This window comes from Littorina saxatilis, linkage group LG15 (genome assembly GCF_037325665.1).
Source record: "Littorina saxatilis isolate snail1 linkage group LG15, US_GU_Lsax_2.0, whole genome shotgun sequence".
Taxonomy (NCBI): Eukaryota; Metazoa; Mollusca; class Gastropoda; order Littorinimorpha; family Littorinidae; genus Littorina; species Littorina saxatilis.
The window spans coordinates 43,773,809-43,785,480 of record NC_090259.1 but is presented as its reverse complement, the minus strand read 5'-3'; the positions used below and the strand labels follow the sequence as shown (position 1 = coordinate 43,785,480).

Below are 11,672 nucleotides of genomic sequence, written 5' to 3'. Positions count from 1 at the left end.
TATACGGCCAGTAGATTGCAGCCATTTCGGCGCATATTTACCTTTCACGGCCTATTATTCCAAGTCACACGGGTATAGGTAGACAATTATTAACTGTGCCTAAGCAATTCTGCCAGGAAAGACCCTTTTGTCAATCGTGGGATCTTTAACGTGCACACCCAATGTAGTGTACACGGGGGGAGGTTCGGACACCGAAGAGAGTCTGCACACAAAGTTGACTCTGTGAAATAAATTTCCGCCGAACCTGGGATCGAACTCACGCTGACAGCGGCCAACTGAATACAAATCCAGCGCGCTACCAACTGAGCTATATCCCCGCCCAAAAAAGCCTGATATCAATAGGGCGAAGCTGACTTCGCGAAGTCTATATCACGAAGCTCTCCGTACGAAGCTTTGGCATTGCATATTCGGTATAAAAAAAGACTTCGCAAAGGTTTAGGTACAACCCTTTCCATATGACCGGGACGGACACGGGTCAACTTTATGTGAAGACTCATAGACGGTATCCTGGTCCCACCCCTGTGTCACCACAGTGGTACGTCCAAAGACATCGGTCATTCTGCCATAAGTGCAGATAGCCGGCTGGCAACACCTAAACACGCATACATTACCGTCAGAAGAAGAAGAAGAAGAAGAAGAAGAAGAACAACAACAACAACAACAACAACAACAACAACAACAACAACAACAACAACAACAACAACAACAACAACAAAGAGCTAGAGGCTCCACTGTACCGACCAATCCTGATAGTGATCTTGGCGCCGTGCGGGGTGGGGGGGGAGGGGTCGGGGAAAACAGGGTCTTATAAGGGTGCGAGTCTTAAATTGGGGGGTCTTAAAAAGGTGGGAGTCTTACACTTGATTTGGGGGGGGGGGGGGGTGGGTGGGTATTAAAAGGGGGTACCACTGTAGCCAATACTGCTTGACACATGCACAACCTAGCGGTGACCTTACGAGTCATTTTCTCCTTCTGGCACCGAGACACACGTTCTTAAAAGTCTGTGCCGGTGTAACACGAGAAAATTACTCCCACGAGATTTTTACTCCGGAGTAAACATTTCGTACGAAAAAGTTACTCCCTTTACGAAAAAAGCACTCCCCCATTGCACGAGAAAATTACTCCCCAAGACAGGTGAGTTCCGAGTAAACATTTCGTACAAAAATGTTACTCCCCTGACGAATAAATAACGAATAAATTACTTCACCCCAACACGAGCAATTTAACTTCCCATGCCAGGTGTACGAAATTTTTACTCACTTGTCCCCTGTTAGTCTTGGCGGTGGAAGGGGTGGAAGGAGGATAGCGCGACATTCGTTTGCGCGAGATCACTTATTGGCATTATCCCTTCGCCCGCATCCCATTTTTGCGTACAAGATTTTTACTGGAAGTAAAAAAAATGGGGAGTAAAAATTTCGTGGAGGGAGTAATTTTTTCGTGCCTTGGGGAGTTCTTTTCTCGTACGAAAAGTGTACTCGGAGTAAGAATTTCGTACGAAATATTTACTCCGGAGTAAATTTTTCGTGGAGTAAAAATTTCGTGTTACACCGGTTTCCGGGAGACGTGCATAAGAAAAAGAGAAGCCGCACTGTACTGACCGATCCTGATGGAGATCTTGGCGCCGTGCGGGGAGGAGTCGAAGAAAGGCTGGTTGTGCTGCTGGAGGAAGGGATCCATGTCCAGCGTGATGACCTCGCCCCCTGCAGGCAGAGCCTCCGCCATGGACAGCGCGCTGTAGCCAGTGTACATCCCCACGTCCAGCACGCGCCGAGCACGCTGACCACTGACCAGCGACTTCAGGAACTGACCTGCACAGCGTCACATATGTTTATATTTTTATTTTTGTATTACTTTATTGTCCCATCGCTGGCTTTCAACAATCCAAAGTTTTGGTTGCTTCCACCCAATGGACAGCTAGCAGCAACGATTGTCGCACTGTGTGTGTGTGTGTGTGTGTGTGTGTGTGTGTGTGTGTGTGTGTGTGTGTGTGTGTGTGTGTGTGTGACCCAAACACAAACAAATACACACACACAACAACAACAACAACAACAACAACAACAACAACAACAACAACAACAACAACAACAACAACAACCGCCACCACCACCACAACAACTGCACGTACGAGTTGCAGCCCACGAACTCAGGCGGCAGAAGCAGAAGAAGAATTTGAGATACCTGCCAGTGGCCCACTGAGCATCCTGGGGTTGTAGTCCCTCAGTGCCTTCCCCTGTTCCTTCAGTTCCGTCCACGGGTGAGACATGGTGGTTTCCCTGATCCGCCGACAGGTGTCGCTCTCCTGTGACGTACACTCCAGCGTGTAGTCCTCGCGCATGTCCACGTAGCTCAGCGCCCTCTTCAGGCCTTCGATCACTTCCGGGTCAACGTTAGCAGCAATGGCGCGACCCAGAACCTTCTGGAACTCCTCGATGGCGGGGTCGTAGCGTCTCCGGGGTTGAGCTGGACTGGACATGATGTTTTCGGTATCTGGAGACAAAGACATGAGGTTCACGCCAGGTGAGGGCTATTCTGTGATGTCACTGATCTCTCAAAGTCTTAGCATGCCCGGTGTTGTGTACATGTACGTATGTATAATGAACTAGATGATTACCCGCTTCGCCGGGTACCGGCTTCGCCGGGAAGAAGTAGAGCCGAATACCAGGCTGCGCCTGGGATCCGGCTCTGCCGGGTGTACGCCGGCTTCGCCGACGCACGAAGGAAAGGAGATAAACGCGCAAAACACTGGAGACCTTCTAAAAATAGTAACGTGCAGTGACCTTCTAAAAATAGTAACGTAGTAACGGGAATATGGATTGACGCCACACGGAGGAAGGAAGATAATCGCGGCTGAAAACACTGGAGAAGATAAGGAAGAGTTACTGGTAGTGGATCCCGACAACAACAAACAAAAAAACACACCAAAAAAACAAATCGGTTCAGCGCGCACAGCGCTGCGCGCTGAGAGCACGTGTTGAAATATCTCATCGATGAGGTTGTGTCCGGGGTATAGCTGAATACGGTGTCCAAATTTGAAAAAGATCCACCGAGAACTTTGGCCGTGCATCGCGAACAGACAGACAGACAGACAGACAGACAGACACTAGTCGTATATATATATATAGATGAGTGTGTGTGTGTGTGTGTGTGCGTGTGTGTGTGCGTGTGTGTGTGTGTGTGTGTCTGTCTGTGTGTGTGTGTGTGTGTGTGTGTGGGTGTGTGACGTCCTGCTACACTGAAGTGTGTGTGTGTGTGTGTGTGTGTGTGTGTGTGTGTACAAACACAGATTCAGAAGTAGCACATGCATGTGAACTTGAAAAGATAACGAACTGGTGCATGTAATCCTGAATACGGATTGAGAAATCACAGTTGTGCATGCACGCACAACTGAAGAAAGCATTTTCTCGTGAAGCGATTCAGATATCTACATAAAAACAGATTCAGAAACTGCATTCGTACACACGAACTGAAGAGAGTCAAAATTAGCGCATGCAGACACTGAAGTAGCACTTATGTCAACATGACTGGGTGGCCTTCGTGTACACTACATTGGGGTATGCACGTTAAAGATCCCACGATTGACAAAAGGGTCTTTCCTGGCAAAATTGTATAGGCATAGATAAAAATGTCCACCAAAATACCCGTGTGACTTGGAATAATAGGCCGTGAAAAGTAGGATATGCGCCGAAATGGCTGCGATCTGCTGGCCGATGTGAATGCGTGATGTATTGTGTACAAAAACTTCCATCTCACACGGCATAAATAAATCCCTGCGCCTTGAATATATATGTGCGCGATATAAATTGCATAAAATAAAAAATTTAAAAAAATAAAAAATCCCTGCGCTTAGAACTGTACCCACGGAATACGCGCGATATAAGCCTCATATTGATTTGATTGATTGATTGAACAGAGACGGAAGAGGTTCAGAAGTAGCACACCGGAATAAACATTCACACATTCAAAGGTTGCACAAGCACATGCACATTTGAAGAACGCAGTAAATAGCTCAGTTGTGCACTTGAAAAGATTTAAAAGTAGCGTTGTACCTAAAGTAGCGCGACATATGTTGCGACAACCAGCCTTAGGGTTAACTTGGTTTCTGTAGTGCATGTACGCGTGAAAAGAATCAGAAACGGCGCATGTACTACGTATAACTGTACTAATTTAAAATCAGTGCATGTGCACTTGACTAAATTAGGAGGCTCCACAACATGTACAATCGGATTTACTGAAATCAGCGCATGCGCTCATACAGACTGTCCTTAAATTGAGTCCGAAGTCAGTCTGGAGAACTTGGATTGCCTCGCGTGTGTCTTCAGAGCGAGTTTCTTGACAATTTCTAAGTTTATTAACAGCTACTAGTGGTACCCGTGCTACGCACTTTGTGTGCTGCGCATGCGATGTCATTTTGTTGGTTATGTGCTTGTGAAAATGTTGTTTGCACCCCTCCCCCCCCCCCCCCCCCCCCCCCGCACATTATCCCGCATATAATGAATTATATTCTCTTGGTGAAAAATAAAATGTTAACCCTTACACCGGTGCAATTCTGTAACACATGTTACATAGCCACTGGTGAATTAACAGAGAGAAAAATAACAAAAAACAGTCATATAGGTTTTCGCATCAATGGGAGGTAATCGGAACTGACCAAAAAGACTGCGCGACCGCACGCGACTATACAAACAAACAAAATAAAATACAGCAGGTATGACGTTTGCATGAATCCATGATTACGTCTACATGAACAACAGTGATAAAAGTGCGCATCTCTTCCCAGCCGTGCAGCGCTTTGAAAGTTGGAAGCATTAAAATTTAAACGGGTAAAAAGCCATCGTGAAGATACGAAAAAAAGTATGACGTCTAAAATACTTAATGATTCAAACGCATAGTATAACATATGTAATTGACAACATTGTCAACAGAAAATATATACATGGTTCACACACACAATCGAGTGCACACATCCATCCATGCTTATTTAAAGTCATGTACACACACACACATACATACATGGCATCAAGCAACACACAATTAAATGACACATATGGAATATGGAAAACGTATAATGGACATGAACATGGCAAGTAATTTACACCGTTACCTACTATAAAATTGATGATATATATATACCACTCACTTGCTATTCGCCTAAAAGCTTGCGGTGTGCTGTGACACATATAAGAAACCAGAAGAAAAAAGGACTTTACTTTGGCGAAAAGAGCATATGCTGCTTATTTTTGTACATAACTGCTATAACTGTATTTTTTCCGAACACTTACATGTAAAAAACATAGAGATATATCTTACCATTTCACTAAGACAGCCAAAATAACGGTCAAATTAAGGGGAGATCATGATGACGTACATGTCTATGGTTGCACCGGGGGAAAATATTTAGTCGCTGGAACCTATAAGGTATAACACATGTTACATAGCCACTGGTGAATTAACAGAGAGAAAAATAACAAAAAACAGTCATATAGGTTTTCGCATCAATGGGAGGTAATCGGAACTGACCAAAAAGACTGCGCGACCGCACGCGACTATACAAACAAACAAAATAAAATACAGCAGGTATGACGTTTGCATGAATCCATGATTACGTCTACATGAACAACAGTGATAAAAGTGCGCATCTCTTCTCAGCCGTGCAGCGCTTTGAAAGTTGGAAGCATTAAAATTTAAACGGGTAAAAAGCCATCGTGAAGATACGAAAAAAATTATGACGTCTAAAATACTTAATGATTCAAACGCATAGTATAACATATGTAATTGACAACATTGTCAACAGAAAATATATACATGGTTCACACACACAATCGAGTGCACACATCCATCCATGCTTATTTAAAGTCATGTACACACACACACACATACATACATGGCATCAAGCAACACACAATTAAATGACACATATGGAATATGGAAAACGTATAATGGACATGAACATGGCAAGTAATTTACACCGTTACCTACTATAAAATTGATGATATATATATACAACTCACTTGCTATTCGCCTAAAAGCTTGCGGTGTGCTGTGACACATATAAGAAACCAGAAGAAAAAAGGACTTTACTTTGGCGAAAAGAGCATATGCTGCTTATTTTTGTACATAACTGCTATAACTGTATTTTTTCCGAACACTCACATGTAAAAAACATAGAGATATATCTTACCATTTCACTAAGACAGCCAAAATAACGGTCAAATTAAGGGGAGATCATGATGACGTACATGTCTATGGTTGCACCGGGGGAAAATATTTAGTCGCTGGAACCTATAAGGTATAACACATGTTACATAGCCACTGGTGAATTAACAGAGAGAAAAATAACAAAAAACAGTCATATAGGTTTTCGCATCAATGGGAGGTAATCGGAACTGACCAAAAAGACTGCGCGACCGCACGCGACTATACAAACAAACAAAATAAAATACAGCAGGTATGACGTTTGCATGAATCCATGATTACGTCTACATGAACAACAGTGATAAAAGTGCGCATCTCTTCCCAGCCGTGCAGCGCTTTGAAAGTTGGAAGCATTAAAATTTAAACGGGTAAAAAGCCATCGTGAAGATACGAAAAAAAGTATGACGTCTAAAATTCTTAATGATTCAAACGCATAGTATACATATGTAATTGACAACAGAAAATATATACATGGTTCACACACACAATCGAGTGCACACATCCATCCATGCTTATTTAAAGTCATGTACACACACACACACATACATACATGGCATCAAGCAATACACAATTAAATGACACATATGGAATATGGAAAACGTATAACGGACATGAACATGGTAAGTAATTTACACCGTTATCTACTATAAAATTGATGATATATATATACCACTCACTTGCTATTCGCCTAAAAGCTTGCGGTGTGCTGTGACACATATAAGAAACCAGAAGAAAAAAGGACTTTACTTTGGCGAAAAGAGCATATGCTGCTTATTTTTGTACATAGCTGCTATAACTGTATTTTTTCCGAACACTTACATGTAAAAAACATAGAGATATATCTTACCATTTCACTAAGACAGCCAAAATAATGATGACGTACATGTCTATGGTTGAACCGGGGGAAAATATTTAGTCGCTGGAACCTATAAGGTTATACGGCGACTTATCAGGTGATAATGTTTCGAACTTATCTTTTAAAAATTAAGTAAACAAATCTATGGAATATTTTGGAGTTCCATTAACAGATAAACAGATCTATCTATCTTCTTATTATTTTAGGTTCGTCTGGGGTAGAGAAATAAAACACACAGCTAGGTTCGTCTGAGGTGCGGTCGCGTAGTGTTTAATGTAGTGTTTAGAAGAAGAACCAATCACAGATCTCTTTCGCCGCGATGTCAAAGTTCAGGTCAAAGTTCACTGTTGTCTGCTCAAATTTGCGAGACAAACCTCTTCAAACTTTGTTCGTGGACAAAATTGGAAGTCGGGACCTAGCGGAATCGATTTCCTGGGTCACGTTGGCATAGCAACCGAAGGAGAAGGCACAAATCCGCGCGGTTTGGTGACAGGAATCGAAAAACCACCGAAAAACCTACCAGTATTATATAGTAGATTGTGTTTTCAGCGTAGCAATAGGGTCCGATATTTAGACGAGACAAGTATAATGCGACGAGTCGAAGACGAGTCGCATTATACTTGTTCGAGTCTAAATATCGGACCCTATTGCTACGCTGAAAACATAATAGCGATTATATAGCTGTTATGACCTTGATTTGTTGTTCCAAACTTACAAAATGACAGTTTTTGCGTCGATGCGTTGATCTCAGGTTTTGATAGCAGACAAACTTCTTACGCGCATCATGTTCGCGCAGACATGCACACCGCTACACGCTTTCTGACTTTGGAAGAAAAACTGACTCCAAGTGCATTCGATTTCACAACACAGTTGTTGAAACAGCTTTTTAAGTTGTCAGCGTATGCTGTTGTCGATAGAAACATCGCCGCGTGGTACAGATGTGTAAACCGGAACCATGCGTCGGCCATTTTTCTCAATATGCATTTGGATATTGAGAAAAATGGCCGACTTCGGCAGCAATATGCTTTGATGATCGGGAGAGACCATCCAATCACAGCCCCCGAATTCCCCCACGTGTTCATCAGAATAGCTATATATCTGTATCACAAGTGTTTGTCTGTCTGTCCACTTAAATCTGTATCACAAGTGTTTGTCTGTCCACTTAAATCTGTATCACAAGTGTTTGTCTGTCTGTCCACTTATATCTGTATCACAAGTGTTTGTCTGTCTGTCCACTTATATCTGTATCACAAGTGTTTGTCTGTCTGTCCACTTATATCTGTATCACAAGTGTTCAGTGTCGCTGGGTCGAACTACAGTTAATGAAACGTTTTGATTTGTCATAAATTAAACGTTCCAATAATATACCATGCTTGTTTTTGATTCAGTCTTTCATCCGCGGGAATCAGTGTTCAGAGCCAAAGCTTCGTGCGGCGAGCTTCTTGAAGTCCACTTCGCGAAGTTTGCTTGGCCCAATCAGGGACCTATTCTATGGCCCAATTAATTCCGCCGAGTAACGCATTTGCACATGAAATGTGACCCATACACAGGCGCTTGACTCTGGTTGGTCACATGGTGAGGGGGGGCGGAAGCTACACTACTAAGTCTACGCTACCGTATTGTTATTATAATTAGTAGTAGTCGTAGTAGTTGTAGTAGTAGTAGTAGTAGTAGTAGTACTGGAGTGGAACCCCCTTATAGTACCACCCAATTTAAGACTTCCCCCTTTCTTATACCTTGATTTTTCAGATCGTCTGTTCTTGACGTCTGTAAATTTACCCCCATTTTAAAGGCACAGTGCAGCTCACAGCCTTCGTTTTGCGTTTTTGTTGCAGCTGAGTGCATTTACAGTTCAAAAATCCTCCTATGGTAGTAAAACAAACCCAAAACTACCCAACGACGACATCTGTGAAGCTCGACAGTTTCTTGTTCACGCGAGTGCATAAATTAACCTAGTTATTACGTGGTGTTTGGTCGGAGTTCGATTCAACTGAGTGATTCCGGCCTCCATTTTGTTTTACACAAACTCATGATGATGTCTGACATAGTTTGCTAGTGACGTGTCTTTTTGTGCATGATGTGGTGATCTACCTGATCTAAATTTAGATCCAAAAATAGGTCAAGACCAGCCGGGTCCGAGTACGAAATTAATTCGTAAAAAAATCGCAGTTCTTGACTCTTTGGGTGCAAGTCAGTGAAACTTGGTAGTCAGTTCTTCTAACGGATAACTGCCTGAAGTATGACTAAAAGCCCCAGGGGCTCCGTGCACCTGGATTTGACAAGTTCAGTACCTTTAAGACTCCCTCCTTCCTAAGACCTGATTTCTCAGATTTCTGGAGTTATAAAAGGGGGTTCCACTGTAGTAGAAGTAGGTAGGAGAACACACTCCGCCCACCTCAGTAGTGCCAAGTGTGTGTGGTACAGTGCCGGACTTGGTAAGTACTAGGGGGGGGGGGTTACAGATGGGGGTCCAGGGGGCGAAGCCCCTTGGTGGGGGTCCAGGGGGCGAAGCCCCCTCGGTGGGGGTGGCAAAGGGGTGAAGCCCCCCTGAAGCTGAACGTTTTTTGATGTTTCTGGAGGGAAAGGAAGCCTCTCCTTGAACGAAAAAGGTAAATTCGACAGCAAGCTGTATAGGCAATGAAGAAGAATTGAGATTGTAAGGACTCTCCTCGGATTTCATGATGATCCAGATGCACCCCCCCCCCTCCCTCCCTCCCCCACAAAAAAATGCGTTTGGGAGGTACATGCTTAAGCCAGGGGGGGGGGGGGTTGCGCAACCCCTGTAATCCTCCCCCCCCCCCCCCAAGTCCGGCCCTGTGGTAACATGCCTCACGGCAGCAGGACGTGTCACACACACACACACACACACATACACACACACACACACACACACATGTAGGCCACACCGACACACATACATACACACTCAAACACTGACATTGACACACACTGACACGCCCCCTCCCCACCTCCACACACGCGCGCAAACACACACATACACACACACACACACACACATACACACACACCCACACATCCCACACACAGACACCCACACACCCAGAGAAAGGGAGAATGTACGTTCTGGCTCACCGATTCCGACAGACCCTAAATATTAACGCAAAATAGGCTTCTGGACTAAACTTTTACTAAAATGAAACATGCGACAAAATCAGAAAAATACTGCATAAATCCATACAAAAAAAATACAGTAAAGTAAGGTTGTTTTGAACCAATCCCGGGTCTGTCGGAATCAGTAACCCAGAACGTACATTCTCCCTTTCTCTCATACAACGCTAAATTTAGTTTCCATTGAAATATTAATCCAATCTGCCCGTCGTCGGCAACACTACCGTATTGATCTGGTAAAGACAAACACTGAGCCAGCGTGTGTTTTGCGAGGCCTGCAAGCTAGTCTTCTATATTCCTCCAATGGCAAGACAAGATTAAATTATGTGATAGCAACAGTTACGTCACGTCCGCCCACCACTTGGTGTTGATAGTAACATAGCCTGGTGATTTTGTCATTTCATTCCGGAGTCGCCAACCGCGCAGTTGTGTTTTCTGTGAGAGAAGTGTTTTTACTGTCACTATATTTGCTAAATATTTATGTCTCAAGATAGCATTTCTGAAGAATTAGAGAGAGAACTTCTTCCTCAAGATATGGATCAACAAAGCAGATGGAGTGTAGAACAACTTGGTATCATTGAGGAGCATATATTTCATCATAATAATTATGTTGATGTATTGAATAGAATGAAAAGAGAAGGGCCATCAGAAAGTAGGAAACTACCTAGATTTCTCTCCCAACCAAAAAGAAAACTGACATCTCTGTATGGGGAGCAGGTGAAAAAACGAAAGGTTATGTCACCAGAAGAACTCCATCAATACTTGCAGTCAAAAGAGGTTGATGTGAGTAAGACAGTTAGGAAAGAAGTTTTCTTTTTTTCCTCAGAGAAAATAGGGTCATCAGATGCTGCTATTGAAAAGCTGAAGGAAGGATACAGGCAGATTCAAAGACAGGAGGCCACCAGTATGTGTTTTAACCTTCAGTATGGTTCTCTTCTGGATGCATCTTTCAAATTCTTTCAGGAAGAAAAGGAACGAGGAATTCACAAAAACAAGTGGGAAGAGTGGTTGCAGGCAAACATTGGCATCTCACCAGCTTATTCACGCAAACTGAGAGAGATTGCTCGTTTGCTGAAACCATACTTTAGCAGGTTTTCTACAGTTGGTCTGTCTTTCATTGAAATCTACTCTCTGAGAAAAGATTTGAAGACAATGTTTGAAAGTAATGAGGAGATCAGAAAATATTGGACTTCTCCCATGCAAGAACCACTACAACTCCAAACACGATCCTCTCAGGTAGAAAACACTCAGTTGTGAGAAGTCAGTCACGGTTGAGTAGAGCGCTCCAGCCTGGAGCGCCAGGTCTTTGTATTGCCTGCTATTGATGTTTCTTCCAACCCGTCACTACACTCAGTTGTGAGAAGTCAGTCACGGTTGAGCAGAGCGCTCCAGCCTGGAGCGCCAGGTCTTTGTATTGCCTGCTATTGATGTTTCTTCCAACCCGGCAAACAACTTCTAAAGGCTGCCTTCGGGCGGCCGCCGAGTGCACTTTATG

General features: G+C 43.5%; 1 protein-coding gene across 2 annotated transcripts in view; it reads right to left on the bottom strand.

The window, feature by feature from the left end:
• The window catches only part of LOC138949406 (O-methyltransferase MdmC-like), a 33,099-nt gene that overhangs the window by 1,359 nt on the left and 20,068 nt on the right, over window positions 1-11,672 (bottom strand). For both annotated transcript variants that reach the window (XM_070321230.1, XM_070321231.1), the window contains exons 2-3: window positions 2,179-2,487; window positions 1,599-1,808 (exon numbers count right to left, since the gene is read on the bottom strand). In XM_070321230.1, coding sequence (XP_070177331.1) covers window positions 1,599-1,808; window positions 2,179-2,487 — 519 coding nt within the window. The remainder of the gene's footprint in view (window positions 1-1,598; window positions 1,809-2,178; window positions 2,488-11,672) is intronic.